Source organism: Cervus canadensis, chromosome 19, assembly GCF_019320065.1.
Source record: "Cervus canadensis isolate Bull #8, Minnesota chromosome 19, ASM1932006v1, whole genome shotgun sequence".
NCBI lineage: Eukaryota > Metazoa > Chordata > Mammalia > Artiodactyla > Cervidae > Cervus > Cervus canadensis.
Genome location: NC_057404.1, coordinates 38,488,207 through 38,509,125, shown reverse-complemented (window position 1 = coordinate 38,509,125; position 20,919 = coordinate 38,488,207). Strand labels below are relative to the sequence as shown.

Here is a 20,919-nt window from a genome sequence, read left to right as displayed (position 1 = left end):
TAGTCATTCCCATTCTATTGTTTTCCTCTTTTTCTTTGAACTGTTGACTTAAGAAGACTTTCTTATCTCTCCTTACTATTCTTTGGAACTCTGCATTCAGATGGATATATCTTTCCTTTTCTCTTTTGCCTTTCACTTCTCTTCTTTTGTCAGCTATTTGTAAGGCCTCCTCAGACAACCATTTTGTCTTCTTGCATTTCTTTTTCTTTGGGGTGGTTTTGATCCTTGCCTCCTATACAATGTTATGAACCTCCATCCATAGATCTTCAGGTAGTCTGTCTAACAGATCTAACCCCTTGAATCTATTTGTCACTTTTACTGTATAATTATAAGGGATTTGATTTAGGTTATACTGAATTACCTAGAGGTTTTCCCTCATTTCTTCAGTTTAAGCCTGAATTTTGCAAAGATGAGTTCATGATCTGAGCCACAGTCAGCTTCCTGGTCTTATTTTTGCTGACTGTATAGTTTCTCTACCTTTAGCTGAAAAGAACAGAGTCAGTCTGATTTTGGTACTGACCATCTGGGGTGTCCATTTATAGAGTCATCTCTTGTGTTGTTGGAAGAGGGTGTTTGTTATGATCGGTGTGTTCTCCTGGCAAAACTCTGTTAACCTTTGCTCTGCTTCATTTTGTACTCCAAGGCCAAACTTGCCTGTTACTCCAGGTTACCTCTTGACTTCCTACATTTGCATTCCAATCGCCTGGGATGAGAAGGGCATATATTTTTGGTGTTAGTTTTAGAAGGTCTTGTAGGCCTTCATAGAACTGTTCTACTTCAGCTTCTTCGGCATTAGTGGTTGGGGCATAGGTTTGGATTACTGTGATATTGAATGCTTTGCCTTGGAAACGAACCGAGATGAAATAGGTATTGATGCTAATTTGATAGAGAATATGCTGAATTGGCCACTTTTGCAGAGTTTACAAGCACATAAAAAGTCAGAACAATTGCTATTTCTGCTCTTCACATTAAATATTACTAAATGAAAGTGAAAGAGGAGAGTGAAAAAGTTGGCTTAAAGCTTAACATTCAGAAAACTAAGATCATGGCATCTGGTCCCATCACTTCATGGCAAATAGATGGGGAGACAGTGGAAACAGTGTCAGACTTTATTTTGGGGGGCTCCAAAATCACTGCAGATGGTGATTGAGCCATGAAATTAAAAAATGCTTTCTCCTTGGAAGGAAAGTTATGACCAACCTGGATAGCATATTAAAAAGCAGAGGCATTGCTTTGCCAGCAAAAATCTGTCTAGTCAAGGCTATGGTTTTTCCAGTGGTCATGTATGGATGTGAGAGTTGGACTGTGAAGAAAGCTGAGCACCAAAGAATTGATGCTTTTGAACTGTGGTGTTGGAGAATACTCTTGAGAGTCCCTTGGACTCAAGGAGATCCAACCAGTCCATCCTAAAGGAGATCAGTCCTGGGTGTTCATTGGAAGCATTGATGCTGAAGCTGAAACTCCAGTACTTTGGCCACCTCATGCAAAGAGTTGACTCATTGGAAAAACCCTGATGCTGGGAGGGATTGAGGGCAGGAGGAAAAGGGGACGACAGAGGATGAGATGGCTGGATGGCATCACCAACTCGATGGACATGGGTTTGAGTAGACTCAGGGAGTTGGTGATGGACAGGGAGGCCTGGCGTGCTGTGATTCATGGGGTCGCAAAGAGTCAGACACGACTGAGTGACTGAACTGAACTAAACTGAACAGGTAGTAGCTATAAAGAAGCCATAGGTATTAATTTAATATAGTCATCTTCCCTACCCTGAAACCTTATTTCAGAATTTGACCCTAGAAAAATGTTAGTTTTTCCCCAACTCATTCATAAAGTCCTCAAGCAATTTACATTACTGAATTGGAGTATGAGGAAATGTTACTTTTCTTTACATTTTCTTTTTTGAAATTGGCTTAATAATTATCTATGATTTAGCAACATCAGACTTTGGCACAAAACATTGAAGTAAATAACATTACTCTTTGTAGTATTAACAGTGCATGTGATAACAGAACAAAATAGAGTGCAAAGAAACTGGGATGAACCTTCATGAGAAAAATCAAATGCAGACCAAGCTCTGGTTGTTATACAGATTCCTGGACTAGAATATTATTAACCCTTCCCAATCTCACTATCAGAAGCCATTTGTAGAACCTTTCTGCAAAGGGACCTATTGGACTTAGCTTTGTTGGGGGGTGGGCAGAGGTAATTTCTGAGATTATTTGGCAGTCACCTTCATTTTATGGGGAAGAAAATCAAGACCAAGGGAAGTTCAGTGTAGAGACTTACCAGAATTCCATAGCCAATTATCAGCTGAGTAAATCTGGCATTCTCACCATTCCTTTCTCTACATGAATCTTCCATGATATCCTCACATCTTTCATTTCATTCCTTATGCCTCAGTTACATTGAACTTCTTTCAGTCTTCCCGCAGTTCCTGTCCTTCAAAAGATACCAGAGTCCTTGTCTGTGAGCCTTCACACATGTAGTTCTCTGTTCTGGAACTCATCCATGCCCAAACCCCATCCCCACCAAATTCTATATTCCTAACTCCCAGCCATTGTCCAAATCACATTATAGCAAGACTCTTGGGCTCCCAGAAATATAGGTTACATATACTTCCTCTCTGTTTCTATTGCACCCTCTACTCCCCCCATTATACCATGTCAAACACTGTATTGTAACTGTCTGATTATTATTCACACTATGAGACTGTGGACTCTGAATACCACGTTCATCATCATTAGCCCAGCATCAGATGAATGCCTGAAATATAAGAGTGGCTTCTGACAAAGGAAAAGAGAAAAAAGACACAAATTATCAATAATAAGGAATCAAACAGAGTATATTATTACAGACACTGCAAACATCAAAAGAGTAATAAGGGAATACTATTAACAGTTCTGTGGCTCAGCTGTTTATATATTCTTGCCTGGAAAATCCTATGGACAGAGGAACCTGGTGGGCTAGAGTCCATGGAGTTGCAAGAGTCGGACACGACTTAGAGACTAAACCAAACCAACCAACCAACAAATATGAAGGTAATTGAATTCACAATTTTAAACAGCCCAAAATAGAAATCTCTAGACCCAGATGGTTTCACTAAAGAATTCAACCAAACATTTAAGGAATTAATATCAATTCTACACAATCTCTCCCAGAAAATAGAAGAGGAGGAAATAATTTTATGAAATTATTTTTACTATGAAACCAAAATCAGACAGACAGTGCAAAGAAAGAAAACTAATACACCAAGTAGAATTTGTTCCAGATATGTAAAGCTGGTTCAATATTTGAAAACCAATCAATATAATCCACTGTAATCTCACAGGCTAAGGAAGGAAATCATATGCTCATATCATGACACAGAAAGAGCATTTAATCTTTTCTTGCCTTCTAGCTAAAACCTGCCTACTGGTGTTGTCTTTCATTGGGAATGTATTTCCTTTTCCTCATGTTCATCAGGGTCCTGGTCAAGTCTCTTAATCCACATACAGAGATTTGCTCAACTTCAAATCCTGATTGCTAGGCTTCTTACCCAAATTGGTTTCAATTTCTCTGAGTAACCAGCTCAGCACACCAAGAGATGAGTTTATGCTAAACTACCAGATAAAACTAGCTAGTAACATCCTAACTCCTCAACAATGGGACACAAGCTTGGAAAACCAATAGATTACTCAAATTTAGACTCATAGATACCATATCTGCATTAGAAAAACAACACAGACACAATTTTATACATGTTATTAGAAATTTTAAACTGGGACATTTAGAAGACCAAATTTAAAATTCAACAGAATAGATACTAAGAGGGGAACCTCATGACTAAGAGAAGAAAAACTTTGCACAATTTCACCTTTTGTGCTTTTGCACTGAGCTAAATCTTTTTCATATTATAATTAAGAAGTTCCGTCAAGGAACAGGAAAATATGTTTACAGCTATGAGGTCTATTAATTACCTGATTAATACACAAAGGACAGGACTCAGCCTCTTGATCAAACAGTAACCTCTACTCTCTTGGACTTTGAAAGTTGTAACCAGAATCTCCTTTTCTCAGTATATTCATCTGTGGCCAGAAGAACACAGAGAAAATCAGCATGAGTACTACAGGGAAAGTAAGTATAGCATTCTTTTTTATGTCATATCATAAATGTGTCAACCTGGGTGCTTGTCTATTTACCAATACCTCATCACTCAGCTACTCTCTATACTCCTAAAGGTGGAAGACAATCTTAATCTTAATCTCTCTCCTTCTCCTTCCCCTTTTCTTTTATTCCTTTTATGTGCCTTGCCTTTCTTCAGTTTTTTTTTTTTTCAGTCCTTTAATAGGTAATATATCAAGCCATATATCAAACTTTCCAAAGTTAAAGATAGATCCTCTCCTTAAAGGATCTCATAGAGAGACATAGTAACTATGAAAGAGAGTCCAAGGGTAGTAAAAAAGAGAGGGGCATCGCCCCCAATCTTGCCTGGCTTCCCAGAGAAAGTGACATCTAAGAAAATTTATGGATGTAAGAATTCACCAGGGAAAGGAGGAGACAGTTGTGCAGGTAGACAAAATATGAGGAAAAACAGAAGAAAATTATCCAGAATTTTTCTGTTGCTCCTGAGGGCAGGAAATGATGAGAAATAAGGTTGGAAAGACTGACAGGAAGATCATGAAAAGCTTTGTAGACCATGTCAACAGATCCTGACAAACAATTGGTGACAATATCATTTTTAGGTAGGGAATTAGCATGAAAAGGATTATAGTTCAGGGCTTCCCTGTGGCTCAGACAGTAAAGAAACTGCCTGCAATTGGGAGACCTGTGTTCAATTCAGGTCTGGGTTAGGAAGATCCCCTAGAGGGGGGCATGGCAACCCACTCCAGTATTCTTGTCTGGAGAATCCCCATGGACAGAGGAGCCTAGCGTGCTACAGTCCATGGGGTCACAAAGAGTCAGACACAGCTGAGCAGCTAAGCACAGCAATGCTATAAAAGATGGACTTCAAGGTGATGAACCAAGCCAGGTGAAAGACAATGAGGACTGGACCACACAGTGGCAGCAGAAATGGAGAAGAGGGGTCAGATCACAGAAATTTTCACATTGTGGAGGTTGAGGGAAAGAGACAAATCAAGGTTCTTTCCAGGTTTCTTTCTTGTATTATTGAATAGATTCCATGGCAACTCATTGAAATAGAGAAAGCAAAGAACAAATTGTGTGCTGTGTCCACCACCGGTCAAAGGAAGTGGTGGGGGGCAGGGTGAGGGGGGTGGAAGAAAGAAATAACAGTGTCTTCACGTTTTATCATGTTGAATTTGAGATACCTGTAGGACAGTCCAAAGGATCACAAAGAGTTGGACATAACTGAGAAAATAAACACAGTACATTTGAATAGCCAATGAATAGAATCTAAAGTTTAGTAACAAGTCTGTTACTAAGATCATCTACATAAAAGTAATAGTTGATCTTATAAAAGCTAGGTGAAATCACATAGGACAATAATTTATAGTGAGAACCCTTGAAGGACTACCTTACCACCAACAACCTTTCCAATCTCAGTCTGCCAGTGACCACCACCACTGGATGAAATGCCACAACTAGATGGTCTCCATTCCTGCCTGCACCCCAAAACTGATTCTCTCCCATACCTCGGACCACAAATAACTCTCACGTTGCAAAGTCATTTCTACCCTGAAACTGAACGACCTCGTTCATCATAAGATCAAAAGCATGACATCTATCCTCTTGGTTGTGTAGCAGTATGTAAAGACAGAATTGCAAGACTGATGTGAATGCAGGGACTGATAGTACAAGAAAAGTTGAACTGAGGTCAAGAGGCTACATTCTGAGTATATTTAAGCAAAGATTTCTTCCTTTTTTTTTTTTTAATCTAGGCTTGCGTGTGAAAGAATTGGATACAACCTTCTAATAATCATTAATATAGGAATTCTCTAACTCCCAAGCCTAAGGAGTCTCCCTTTCTGCCTCCACATTCTTCTTCCCAGGTTATCAGGTGCAGAGCAGCCATAGTCTGGAAGCCTGGTGGATCATTTTCCATTGAGGAGGTAGAAGTGGCTCCACCAAAGGCAAAAGAAGTTCGCGTAAAGGTAAAAAAAAAAAAAATCCATGGTATTTCCACACCAAAACTCAGAGCTGTTCACTGTAGGTTATAGGTTCTTTTCACAATGTTCAATTCAGAAAGAAAACTGCACACTCTCCTATTTCTTTTTTATTAAACATTTCCATTAGTCTTCAAATCCAGCCAGAGAAACAGTTAGGAAGGTATAGCATAGACTACATACCCAATGGACACTTACTTTTAACTATTACTAATTAAAAGAAGTTTCTACCCACAAACCATACTTTAATCCGTACTTTCGATTTTCTTTATGATATTCTTCATGATATTTAAGTTACCTTGAAATACAGTCCTCCCCCTATATCTGCAGGGGTTTGGTACTAAGACTCCCCCACTCCATAGCAAATCCTAGGAGGCTCAAGTTCCTTATATAAAATGGTGTGGTATTTGCATATAACTTACACACATTCTCTCATTTATGATTAAAACTCTCCAAAAAGCAGGAATAGAAGGAACATACCTCAACACAATAAAAGCTATATATGACAAACCCACAGCAAGCATCACCCTCAATGGTGAAAAATTGAAAGCATTTCCCCTGAAATCAGGAACAAGACAAGGGTGCCCACTCTCACCACTACTATTCAACATAGTGTTGGAAGTTTTGGCCACAGCAATCAGAGCAGAAAAAGAAGTAAAAGGAATCCAGATAGGAAAAGAAGAAGTGAAACTCTCCTGTATACTTTAAATCATCTCTGCTAAGTCACTTCAGTTGTGTCTGACTCTTTGCGACCCTATGGACTATAGTCCACCAGTCTCCTCTGTCCATAGGATTCTCTGGGCAAGAATACTGGAATAGGTTGTTGTGCCCTCCTCCAGGGGATCTTCCTGACCCAGGGGTCGAACCCACGTCTCTTATATCTCCTGCATTGGCAGAAGGGTTCTTTACCGCTAGCACCTAGGTTACTTAAAATACCTAATACACGATAAATGCTATACAAATTGTTGTAAATACAATGTAAATGACATGTAAATAGTTGCCAGCATGCAGCAAATTCAAGTTTTGTTTGGGAGACTTTCTGGATTTTTTAAAATAATTTCAATCCCTTATTGGTTGAATCCATGGATGAAAAACCCATGGATAAGAAGGACTGACTGTATGTTTTATGTAATCTTGTTTGATTATAGATAAATCAAGAGTCAGTCTTTGGAATTCAGGTTAGAGCTGGAAGGGGCTTACGGATACCTGTTATTTTAAAAATAAGATTGAAATCAATAATGTACAGGACTGTTCAAGCAGTTAAATAAGAACAGAGACTTCAGCTGCTTTTCTCAACCTTGCTTATATGTCTGGAATCATTTGGGAGCTCTGAAAAATGCTGAAAACTGAATCCCACCCTTACACATTTTGAATTTGTGATTTATCTGGTGTGGAGTGCAGTCTGATCAGGCTTCCCAAGGGGCACTAGTGGTAAAGAACCCTCCTGCCAAGCAGGAGACCTGGGTTTGATCCCTGGGTTGGGAAGATTCCCTGGAGGAGGGCATGGCAATCCACTCAGTATTCTTGCCTGGAGAATCCCCTGGACAGAGGAGTTTGGCAGGCTACAGTCTATAGGGTTGCAAAGTATCGGACACGACTGAAGCAGCTTAGCATGCACGCAGTCTGATCATGAGAGTTTTTAAATCTCCGCTAGGTGATTCTAATAAGAGGCTACCAGGCCAGAAGGTAGTTCACCTGACGTCTAGTTCAGTTTCTTTTGAATTTTCACCATTTAATGTTAATAATGATGAATAAGTATTGTTTATTAATGGATCACAGAGTGATCATCATTTTCTAAGTTACCTTGCCTGTGCAATCCATGCCCTCTTTTCAAAAAGTTTTCTCTGGCCTATATGATCCATGGAGTGCACAGAAGGTCATTTGGCTATCTCTAGTCACTCTCCACCCACAGGATCACAACTCATACAGAGAGATGTGAACGGATATGAACTCAAGGACATCCAGCCATTATCTGATAAGCTACAAATCTGAATCTCTCACTCAAGAATTTGAACAAGATACAGAGTCTGAGCAAGACAGGCGATGGACAGACCTAGAGAGGCTGGAGGGGCTCAGGGCTGGCAGTCATTTTTAACCAGGTGATCATGATAAATAAGAAAAAGCCTGTCTGCAGAGAATGATAGGAAAATGCAGCCATACACACACTGAGTCAAAGTAGACAGATGAAGACAAAGGCTGCTTGATGGATTTCTAGATCCATTAGTTCTAACTGCACTGCTTACAGTAAGGTTACAAGCAATTTTATTATAGCCTTCAAATTATCCTCCTTTTGCATGGTCAAATTTCAATAGATTTCAATTCTTGAGTTAGCCATGTGTGTGTATGTGTGTGTGCGTGTGCACATACATTCCAACCCCATACCCATTTTAGAGGTGAAGAAACTGAGACTCAGAAGGACAATTTATCTCCTGATCACACAGTTAAACGGGGGTGCAGAGCCAAGATTTCAGCTCTGAACTCTTTAGTAACCACTGCTCTGAGTGCCTCCACTTTATCTGGCTGATTTACAACAAAAAGTGGAATTACAACTTGTACCAACAACACAACTGTAAGGCCCTCCTGTGAAATAAATTAAAGCCTCAATTATAATAGGAGGCATTATCCCTCTCCTTCCTGTATTCCAATTCCTTCATTTCTATAATTGGTCTTGCTCCTCCACACTCCCACTTACAAGCTCCAGTGAAGCACATGTGGTTTTACAACGATCTCTTCTGAACCCATCCTACCCTCTGCAGTAAGTTTTAAAATCATCATTTGATTCCAAAACTAGCTAGTGAAAAACATTGCATCGATTGAAACACATTACTGGCCCTTGTCCAGAATTAAAACTAAGAAATGAATGCATTAATATTAATGCAGCATATCAAACTACCAAATCAGTTTACAACGTTAACAATTCTAGAACATCTCTGAGACAGAGAAAACTATATTACTCTTTGCCTTCCATACAGATGGTGGCCACGGCGCTCTGTGGGACCGAGATGAAAATGTTGAAGACTAAAAATCTTCAGCATCAATACTACCCTATCATTATGGGCCATGAAGGAGCTGGAATAGTCGAGAGTGTGGGAGAAGGAGTGAGCACAGTGAAAGCAGGTATGAACTGGAACCTGGAAGAAATAGCAGCAACTTGGAACCCACCTCAAGAATAAAAAGCATCCCTTAAATTTTGTTAAGATTAAGCAAAATAAAAGGTAAAATACTGCTCATTTCTTAGAAAAGGAGGGTTAAGTATAAATTACAAAAAAATACTAAATGTATTCTTTATACTTATATTTTGATATTAATAAAAATAAAAAACAGAGTGCACTGAAATTGAACCTGAAAGAAGGTGCAAATGAGACAAAAAAGTTCCCCAAAAAAGTCAACTGAGAGAAACCGTTGAACAACTGTTTAAATGAAGGATATGATAAATAGTTCAACCATGATAAACAGTTGAACACATTAGTGAACAAAATAGGGAAGAAGTTCAGAACTGGATCAAATATATATAGGAATTTAATATAGGATTAAGTTTGCCTTTCAAATTTGAGGGGGACACATGGATTTCAATATATGATATTGAAACAACTGGATAGTTTTCTGGAGAATAAAAGTAACTTGAGTTGCTATTACATTCTTTATAGAAAGAAACATGTTATATGAATCCAAGAATTAAATGTGAAAAAACAATAGAAGTATTATAAATTATTATAACAGAACATTTTGAAATACCTCAGAGAAGGGAAGGAAATTTTAACCAACACAAAAAATTCAGATGTAAAATAACATATCGATAAATTTGAAAATAAAGTTTAAAATTCTGTGTTAAAAAAAATACCCTCCCCCCAAATCAACAAGCCAATATGACAGTGGGCAAATTTCTTTAATTTATAAAGAATTCTTTAACACTAACTTATGAAAATTGGCAAAGGAAATATACATCTAGTTTGGAGGGAAATATATAGAGAGATATAGATACATACACATATACACACAAATGCTTTTTAAGCATGTGAGAAGATGTCTATTCTCAAACCCTAAATAAATTAAAATTTTAAAAACAACAGAAAAACACTGTTTATCTAAAAAATTAGCAGACTTGAAAGTGTAATATTTAGGGCTGACAACCTCTAAGGTTCTAAGACCAAAGTTCTCAGCCTCAGTTGATGGGCTGTCAGCTGGGGCTACAGACCTCAGCTCCTTGAAGCCGCTCACATTCCTTCTCATGGGGCCCCTTCACCCACTTCTAGCCTCAAAGCAGCAATGTCACATCAAGTCCTCATGCTTTGAATCACTTTTTCTTCCTCTTCTGCTTTCCTCTTGTCTCCTTTCATGGATCTTTCGTCCACCTAAATAACCCAGGATAATCTCCCATTTTAATGTCAATTGCTTAGTAATCTTAATTACATCTGCAAAGCCTCTCTTCCTTTCATGTAACATTCACAGGCATGATAACTTGACATGTTTAGTTTCTGGGAATTAGGATAAGACATCTTTGGTGAGCCATTTTAGAAATTCTGCCTACCACAGACCATGTGTGCCCAAAATATTTATTGCATTATTCTCTTTCATGTCAGGGAGGAAGAAATAATAAAAATAGAAAACAACCTAAATGTCTGTCAGTATACAGGGGGCTGCTTAAATAAATTATGATATATTTATATAACAGAATACTATGTAAATATTAAATAAATGATAGAATGCTGTATATACTAAGATAAGAAATCTCCAAGATCAACTGTTAAGTAAAAAAGCAAGGCCTATGATAGGGAACATAGTATGCTAGTTTGGTTTTTTTTTTTCCATTTATTTTTATTAGTTGGAGGCTAAATACTTTACAATATTGTAGTGGTTTTTGCCATACACTGACATGAATCAGCTAGTTTTTGTATTTCTAAAGGGATTATGTCTCTGAAAAATACCTTGGATATTGATAAACGTAATTGTCTTTAGGGTGGGATAAGGAAGACTGGAGACTTGGATGTCAATTTTCACTTGTGCTGTTTAAATTTTACCATGAGTATGTATTACTTTTTTAAAAACCTGAAAATAACTGAAATTCTACAAATTACTTTTACAGAAAATATGAAATTGCTCTGGTTTACAAGGATAGACAATGGGGCAGTCAGTAAGTCCCTTACAGACAGGTTATTCTAATATTCTTCTTATACTTTGAACATTAGTAGAGAAAACTGCCTACCTCTGGAGAAAGGATTGATGTAAAACACAGAAAGTAGCAGAGACGATCCTTTCTCCCTGATCCAGAAGCTTATTCTGTGAGTTTGTGGTATCCGTACAATTTTAAATCCAATTCCTGACTGCAGAAGTTATATAGAAAATGTAAGAAAAGACCTGGCTCGGTGGCTACATGACAAAGTCTTCTGGTGCCTCAAGAGGAACTTGGAAAGGAGGCAAATCTGAGGCCAGCTCCTTGGGAGTCAGACATTGAGCCCAGGGCTAGACACACATGCCAAAGATATCCCCTTTTTTGTAAGTATTCTCCACAATAGCAAGCACAATTAAATGTTGAACTAATTCTTAGTTATATTTTCTTGAGTGCCTTGTTGTTGAGTTCCTGAGATACAGCTATCTCTTTACTTTAAAAATAATGCCTTCATAAACGATTTTGCTCTTTTAGGAGATAAAGTTATCGCACTCTTTCTACCACAGTGTGGAGAATGCACCTCTTGCCTTAATTCTGCAGGCAATTTTTGTATAAAATTCAAGTAAGTTTTTACAAACAGTTTTTTGAAAAATTAACTCAATTTCCTTAAGAGGAATCTAAACTTTCTAATTCCAAATAAATGTTTCTTGTTTGCTTTTGTCTATAAAAGACAGAGAGAAACCCACCTGATGTCTGATGGTACCAGTAGGTTTACCTGCAAGGGGAAACCAGTATACCACTTTGCGAATACAAGCACTTTCTCTGAATACACTGTAATAAATGAAATCTCAGTCACCAAGATTGATGCAGCTGCACCCCTGGAGAAAGTATTCCTAGTTAGCTGTGGTTTTTCTACTGGTTATGGTGGTGCAATCAATACTGCCAAGGTGAGAAGCATTTATATCCATTATGAATGTAATTGTTGACACATGGAGTTGGAAGGCCTTAGGTATCTGGGCCATGTCTGATCATATAGCCTGGGAGAGACTCGCAAACCTGCCTCAAAACATCCTTGAGTTCTTTATTATTGTTTAGTCACCTATACTCCCTTGCACATATTTTCCATTCCCTCTTGGTCAGTAGTATGTGGTAAATTAAGTCTAGATGCCATTCACAAGTGGAGACATCAGGAATTCCTGGGAGTTAAACATAATACTGTTTAAAAATGACTATGTATCCTTCCACATTCCAGTTAATTCTTTTTTTCTTTCAACATACATTTATGGGGCCATTCACTGCTCCAGGTGCTGGGATTCAACAGCTAAAAGTGCCCATTGAGCTTCTATTCCGTTGCATCAAATAACAGATGGTGATAAGTTCCTATAAAAACAAAAGGGAAGTAAAAAGACCAATTGATGGAGAAGATGTTGGTATATAAAACAGACTAGTCACGTAATCCCACTCTGGTTGAGTGGGTTACTGCTTTGTTTGATTTTTTTTTTTTTTCTTTTTGGTGGTGCCACGTTGACTTGCAGGATCTCAGTTTCCCAGCAAGGGACTGAATACAAGCCATAGCAGGGAAAGCCTGGACTCCTAACCACTAGGCCACTGGAGAACTCTAGAGTAGGTTACTGTTAAATGACAGTCTCTGGAATATCTCCCAAACCTGCCTAGCTTCTTTATTTAAGTGGCTAATAAATTTCCTTTTTAATTTTTTTTTCTTTTGGTATTTCTTATTTTGTATTGGAGTATAGCCGGTTGACAATGTTGTGATAGTTTTAGGTGAACAGCAAAGGCCCTCGGTCATGTATCCACTCTCCCCCAAGGCCCTCTCCCATCCAGGCTGAAGCACCAAGTGAATCTTAGTTCTATATTTTTTCCAATCTCCATTAGTCCCCATACTATCCAGAGACTTAGGATGGGGTTCAATTTAAATTAGCCTCATTTTAGATGCAATAAAAAATAAGTCTTTACCTTTGTAAGGCACTGACATTGTAAGTGAAGCAAAGTTTATGGATATCCAAAAGAAAAGAGAAAGGAAATGTTGCAAGAAGGTGGAAAACTCAAAAATATATGAAATTAAATACTCTGTTAAATAAGTCTTAAGAGTCCATGAAAGTTCATTAAACTTCTTCTACTTACCCTAATTCCTGAGACTTAAAATTCTTTTTACAGGTTAGTTTTCGCTCCTCTGTGGAAAAGTATCCCATATCTAGAAATATGTTGAGAAGCTAAAACTCTCTTGTCACATGTTTTATTTGAAAATGGCCTTAGTTTATGTCTCATGAAAAAGTACATTCAGATCTTGTCTGTCCAACTAAGTAACAATATAAGTTCCCTTTGCTCTTTTTTCTGCCTTTGGGTTTGCAGGTGACCCCAGGCTCCACCTGTGCAGTGTTTGGCCTGGGAGGGGTTGGCCTGTCTGTTATCATGGGCTGCAAAGCAGCCGGAGCAGCCAGGATCATCGCAGTGGACATCAACAAAGACAAATTTGAGAAGGCAAAAGAAGTGGGTGCCACGGAGTGCATCAACCCACAGGACTATGAGAAACCCATCCAAGAGGTTTTATTTGACCTGACAGGTGATGGTGTGGACTTTAGCTTTGAGGTCATTGGAAATCCAGAAACTGTGGTATGTGATTCCCAATTGTGAAAATTACCAATATTTCTACCAGTCATTTTTTTTTAGACTTTATTTATTTATTGGCTGTGGTGGGTCTTCATGGCTGCACATAGGGCTTCCTCTAGTTGTGGTGAGTGAGGGCTACTCTTTATTGTGGTGCATGGGCTTCTCATTTCCATGGATTTCTCTTGTGGAACACAGGCTCTAGGCGCCCGGGCTTCAGTAGTTGCAGTACATGGGCTGAAATTGTGGCACATGGGCTTAGTCGTGCCACAGCATGTGGGATCTTCCCTGCCCAGGTATCGAATCTGTGCCCCCTGTATTGGAAGGCAGATTCTTATCGATTGGACCATGAGGGAAGCCCCCAGTCTTTATTTTAGATTTTTAACTGAGTGAAAATTCTAAAATTCCCTCCACAATCTTCTGTTTAATTCTCTTTGTGCCCCTGACATCCCACCTGGTCCCTTCTGCCTACTCATAAATCTATTCACTATCCCAAGCACTGAACTCCCATACTGAGTTTTCTTCTTCCTCTGTTCCATTATATCAATACTATTCCTGCAAATAAGCAGACAGCCTACAATAGACAGGGGAAAAAAAGCTTTGTAAGGAATTGTAACTGAATTATTTCATAATAAGGAGCTGCTTAGTAACTATAACTTCCAAGCCAGAAGATCTAAGTGTGATAAGAATAATTAATGACTCTGCAAAGCTCTACACTTTCAGCAGTCTTTCATGTTGGATCTGAGATAATCATCCAAGAAACAGTATTTGCCAACCTTGATTAAAAGAGTTCATTTCAAGAATGAAGGAAAAAACTGGTAATTTTTCTGGCTGAATATGGTTTATGTAAGAATATAAATGGGTAGGAAATTATTTCACAATTTGAGACTGTATTTCTTTGGGACTGTAGAAATAGCATACTATTGGGTTGCATGTCTCCATCTTCTAATCAGCTCCATGAAAACCCTAGATCTGTCTCTTCCAACTGAGGCCCTTTCCTCAGCTTACAAAATGTTTCCATTCCTCACTACACATAAATCCCCTCCTCTGTAAAATGATATAACAAAATCTTTGTCACAGGTTTTCCTGCAGATAGTCTTGCTCCAAAAAATAGCATTTGAAAATAAATAATGGGAACATGTTTATATATGACTTTGCTAATATATGATGCTATACAAATAGCCAACTATATTTTTCAGTATCTGAAAGAATATGCTAAGTCACTTCACTCATGTCTGACTCTTTGCAACCCCACAGACTATAGCCTGCCAGGCTCCTCTGTGCATGGAATTCTCCAGGCAAAAATACTGGGGTGGGTTGCCATTCCCTTCTCCAGGGGATCTTCCCAACCCAGGGATTGAACCCTCATCTCTAACATCTCCTGCATTGGCAGAAGGGTTCTTTATCACTAGGACTACCTGGGAAGCCCTATGAATATGTCACCTCTAACTAACCACCAGTGTCAGTAATGGTTCTTATAAAAATTATTACTATCATTATTATTATTACTACTACCATGGGTGCCTTTATTTTCATTTTTTGATTTTCATCTATTACACCAGATATGTCTTATTTATGTTTCAGCGCATTCTTAAAAGATAAATGTTATTTCAAATGAGGACAAGGAGCATCAGAAAAGCAAGTCACAGACCACAGAGAACAGTCAAGCTGAGATTCAGACTTAGGTCCAGCTCTCCAGTACCCCTTTTAACCTCCTCGTTGTTTACATTGCTTTACAACAGGCAGCTGCCCTGGCATCCTGCCATGAGAGCCATGGGGTCTGCGTGATTATCGGGTTGGTCACTGGTGTCCAACTCAACATCAGTGGCCACTTGTTCTTCTCAGGACGTACTTTAAAGGGATCTGTTTATGGAGGTATGAATGATTCAGGGAAGAATGGAAATGTGTGGGATTATAGAGGAGGGAAGTAGAGAAATGTGTAATGAATGCTTGAATGAGAGCTTTAGATTATAGTTTTTGTTTTGACACACAAGTATCTAAGATAAGGGGATGAATATTGATGTATGCAGTTGCTTCTTAGTAATTTTTTTCTCATGCAAAGGAAGAGTTTTTTTTAATTGATTAGTGTCCAAAGTTTAATGCAAACTCTAAATCAAAAAGGAAAGGCAATACTGTGATCAATAACTGTATTCAGTTCAGTTATATGACGGCCAACTGGAATTCTTTGGAGAATATACTGAATTATTAGTAAATGGTTCAACTAATGTTGAATCTTACCCAAAACAATTGAGTTGGCATTGTACAACTCAAAGACATTAAACATAATGAACTCATGATTGAAAAGAGAAATGACCAATAAAAGTGAAAAAAAATTTTTCATAGAATCCCTTGGTTTTCCATTCTTTAAACCTGTCTTAGAACTTATATATTTTAAAGACTTTAGAAGAGTTTTCTTACTGAGGAAGTAGAAAACAAACTAAAATAAATCTGTGTAGGATTGTAGGCTCATAAGCAAGAAAACTGATACTTAAGAGAAATATGCTTATCCAGAGATTTGGGAGAAATTTGAATTCTTGGACAAAAGAGATGAGAACCAGGAGCTACCTGAATTTTGGGGACTGGTGATCCACTTGTGTTCTCCCAACTACTTATGGCAGTGTACTGTAGATATCAGGAATCTTACCAAATTCATGGGCGTAGAGTAGATAAATGGCATGGCCAGTCAAAAAAAAGAAATAAATCAGTTTAATTATCAGTTCCCCCATTTGGGATAATTAGACATACCCATTGCTATTTTCCTCTAGAGACAATATTTCCCTCAGAGACAATAATTGTTGATTCCAAATACACATACTCAGTTAACTCTTGTAAAATAGGATCACTAATATTTCAAACAAAACTCACAAGGAAACTATTTTGCTCAACACCTATGCATTCATATAATGGTCATGAACATAAGTTAATTCCTTATATAGATAGTATAATCCACTGGTTTCAGAGGCTTTCAGTTAAAGGATAGCCTCTAATGACAGGACTGCTAAACCTTCTATAACATACACAGTGAAAAAATTCACCCCCCTAAAATTAGTGGCCTTGTTCAGAAACACTATCTAGCCTAGTTCTATGTTCCTGGACCCATCTTTTTTGTTTGTTTGTTTTTTTGGTTAAAAGAAGAAACAAAGAACAAGTGAAAGTGTTCTTTACATAGGTATAAAAATGCTTTATCAGATCACCAATCAACAGATAGAAAAGACATCAAAAGTTATCACAAGAAAAAATGGTAACTGTGTGGTGATGGATGTTAACTAAACTTAGTTTAATAGTAATCATTTCATAATCATTATATTATACATATAAAACAAATATGTTACATATTAATTACACGTCAACTTTTTAAATGATAAAGACAAATAGAAAAACACACCATGCCTCATGTCATAACACAGAGCATCAGTTAGAATTCTTGATTACAAATAATTAAAACCAACTTAAACAGAAAATAAATGTATTGGAAGTGTTTTAGATTGTGCTGAGAATAGTTTTGGGAAGGCTGGAGAAACTGGCTGGGGCTGGAACCAAGAAAAGCAAGTAACTGCCAAGACCCTGTCACAGAACCAGCTGCTTAGGACACTATTGCCTCCTTGCAAAATCACACACTCACCCTTTGCAGAAATAAGCAGACCACCAAATTCTGTGCGGTGGCTCACTGGGCATGTCGCTCAGCACAGTGCTAAACATGAAGACAACGTTTCTTGAGAATCACAAATAAAATAAATTAATTAACTAATTTTAAAAAAAGAATCACAACAACAGAGAAAATACAATGCTAAGTTTTATATTAACTGATCCCATCTTTTCCTGTGCAATGTTACTTCCTGAAGGCACATTTTATTCTTATCTCGCTTTATAAACATTCATTTTTCAAAAGCTGTCACTGAGCACTGCCATGGTGAAAGTTCTTCTCTTCCCTTAAAATATTTGGCTCTTTCATGAAGCTGCAGATCAACACACACGCACACACACACACACACACACATACACACACAAAGCGTCTCTAAGAAGAGGTCCACGTTCTAGCTGCTGTAAACAAATACTCTTCTGCAGGCCCAGAGGTCTCCTCCAGAATAATAGCCTTCCACACAAAGTTTATGGCTGGGATAGGCATTCATTCTCCTGATGGTCCAGACAAGTTAGCAGGAAATCTTTGTATTTCCTCAAAGCTAACACCTCCAGCAACAAATTGTAGGGCCTTTCTTGTATACTGGCTCTCATGTATAAAATCTATTGTTAATCTGTGTATTTCCAGGCTGGAAAGGCAGAGATGGTGCCTCTAAACTGGTTTCTGATTACATGGCAAAGAAGATTAACCTAGATGCACTAATTACCCATACTCTGAATTTTGACAAAATCAATGAAGCAGTTGAATTAATGAAAACTGGAAAATGGCAAGTGACTCACATAATTTTTATGTCTGAGTATTTGGGGCCAAGAGAAAGGGTGTGTGGAGGTGGGGGAGGCAATGGGAGGGACGTCATGGCTGGAGAAGTCACATACAGGCAGCTGAAGGAGGTTTCAGGAATTTGCAAATAATCTCCTTCCTTTATGTATTTTGTTTTATTACTACTTTATAAAATACACAATTCTTAAAATACTTAAATGATCACCTACCCTTACCACTAGAATTTTATTTCCAATTTGGTATTGCTTTAAATGCACATTAACTTACTGAAGTTAGCTCATAAAATTCTAGCCCAAATTTAAGTTCATAATTTATAAAAAGACAATTATTATTTTTGTTGTTCTATTTCAAAGGAGAAATTATCTCTGGAATTCTAAATTCTAGCACCTATCTTTGGCCCACAAACTAGACACTAGCCATAAACTGGGCATTAATATTCCCCAAGAGAGTATAAGCCTACTTAGATATTCCTTACTCGGGGTGTCACATCATTTTGAAAAATCTCATAACTGATTTAATCTGCCTATTTTCACCTAAACTTAAGGAAAGAGAATCCAATTTATTCATTGGTATACAAAGTGAAAATTTGAAATTCAAATAACAAATGTTGCTTTAGAAACATTTCAACTTTTTTTTTTCCTTTCCTTTCTTTTCAGTGTCCGCTGTGTCCTGTTACTTTAAGTATGATGCTCACCAACTAAATACCATTTGCAGAATTTCACGATGTGGAAGAATTATCCACACAACGTTGTTTCTATCTGCTTGCCTCTGACTCGTTTAGCAATGGGCTCATATACAGCTTCTGCTGTCACTGCTTCATCACCATTGTTCTTATGTGACCAAGAGTCACCCAGGAACATCCTCGCTTTTAGAGCTAGATTAAGGTTGATTTGAATCACCCAATCCCAGACCCTTCAAATAAACAAGACTCACCCAGGATACTCCCATTTCATCGTTTTCTCTATGTCTGAGCCCATGTTTCCTTGCACGCTGTCTTTCTTCCACATCGAGTTCTGCCTCATTTCACACCAAAGAAACAAAACTCACCATTCATGAGCTTATTGTACATTCAATAAGCCACAAGTTCCAGGAAATCTGTACCTCCCAAGAAGCCCTCAGCCAATGACTGACAAAAGTTGCTAGAAAACACACAGTCCACAGAGTATCCCTGTAAGATTAAACTCCAATTGTCCACTTTGATAGTCGGTTTTAAAAACACACTCTTACATCCATATGCATAGCAGCATTATTCATAATAGCCAAAAAGTGGAGGCAATCCAAGTGTCCATCAACAGATGATGGATAAAAAAAAATTGTGCACGTACACATAATGGAATTATATTCACCCCTAAAAGGAAGGAAACTCTGACACATGGGTGATAACATGGATGAAAGACATTATGCTAAGTGAAAAAAAATCAGTTATGCAAGTACAATTGTGAGCTGGACCCCATTTTAGATGGACCCCAATGATCCCCACCTTCTGGTATTCATGCCCTTGTGTGATCCCCTCTCCTTAAATGTGGGTTGGACTTAATGACTCAATTTTCACAGCAGAAATGATGAGATATCATTTCTGAAATGGAGTTCTATTCCATCTGGGGAGTGTCTCTCTTCGATTGCTTGTTCTGGGAGAAGTCAGCAGGTACATCAAGAAGCAGCCTGAGGAGAGGGCCTGAGCTTAGAAATGGATCTTCTGAGGCCTGTGAACAACTATGTAAGTGAAACTGGAAGAACATTCTTTCTGAGCCAAGCTTTGAGATGACCAGCCCTGGCCAATACCTCAATTACAGCTTTGTGAGAAACCCTGAACCAAACCACTCAGCTCAGCTGTTCCCTGATTCCTGACTAATAGACACTTTGAGAACACAAATGCTTGTTTTAAAGCACTAAGCAACAGATAACTAATATACTGGTAGTAAGTGAGACAGATGGAGAAGGCAATGGCACCCCACTCCAGTACTCTTGCCTGGAAAATCCCATGAATGGAGGAGCCTGGTAGGCTGTGGTCCATGGGGTCACGAAGCGTCAGACACGACTGAGCGACTTCACTTTCACTTTTCACTTTCATGCATTGGAGAAGGAAATGGCAACCCACTCCAGTGTTCTTGCCTGGAGAATCCCAGGGATGGGGGAGCCTGGTGGGCTGCCGTCTATGGGGTCGCATAGAGTCGGACATGACGGAAGCGACTTAGCAGCAGCAGCAAGTGAGATAGAGTCTCTTGGCATGCTCTTGGGATAAAATTACTGTGAGTCTCCTATGATTAATTTGGATGGGATACAGATTATAGGATATGTGCTGCCTTGTGCAGTATGATTAGCACTTGAGAGATAAGATGGTAATGTAATTATGAGGACTGTGGATCTGGTTATTAAGTGTCATCAATACATTGAAGGAAAAAAATGATAGGCTTGAGTCAGACAACAATCAACCAAGAGTATGACTAACAACCACAAGACTTCTATAGCAGCATTTAAATGTCCCCTTATCTGCTACAACTAGAAGACAAATTGGGCTGAAAAATCAGGCCAATGATTTAATTATGATATTAGCAAAATTGCAGAGAAGTTTTCATCTATAAATCTATCACTAAAACCAGGGCAATGATAGGAAAGGGATGATATCTTAAAACTGAATGGGACTATCTTAACTTTGAACTGCAGAT

At 38.3% G+C, this 20,919-nt stretch overlaps 1 protein-coding gene across 1 annotated transcript; it reads left to right on the top strand.

Annotated features, from left to right (window-relative positions):
* The first annotated feature begins 3,906 nt into the window (after positions 1 to 3,906).
* Positions 3,907 to 19,192, top strand: LOC122422119 (alcohol dehydrogenase 6-like). The gene is made up of 9 exons (XM_043438384.1): positions 3,907 to 4,113; positions 5,988 to 6,089; positions 9,074 to 9,218; positions 11,743 to 11,830; positions 11,939 to 12,155; positions 13,579 to 13,839; positions 15,576 to 15,708; positions 18,101 to 18,239; positions 18,910 to 19,192. Exons 1-9 carry the CDS (start codon positions 4,096 to 4,098, stop codon positions 18,932 to 18,934), a joined length of 1,128 nt encoding a protein of 375 aa, XP_043294319.1. The 5' UTR covers positions 3,907 to 4,095; the 3' UTR covers positions 18,935 to 19,192.
* Positions 19,193 to 20,919: the final 1,727 nt, after the last annotated feature.

Coding starts and splice junctions, on each gene's coding strand:
- LOC122422119 (XM_043438384.1), top strand. Junction 9,219..11,742: donor AGTGAGCACAGTGAAAGCAG/GTATGAACTGGA, acceptor TTGCTCTTTTAG/GAGATAAAGTTATCGCACTC. Junction 15,709..18,100: donor AAAGGGATCTGTTTATGGAG/GTATGAATGATT, acceptor GTGTATTTCCAG/GCTGGAAAGGCAGAGATGGT.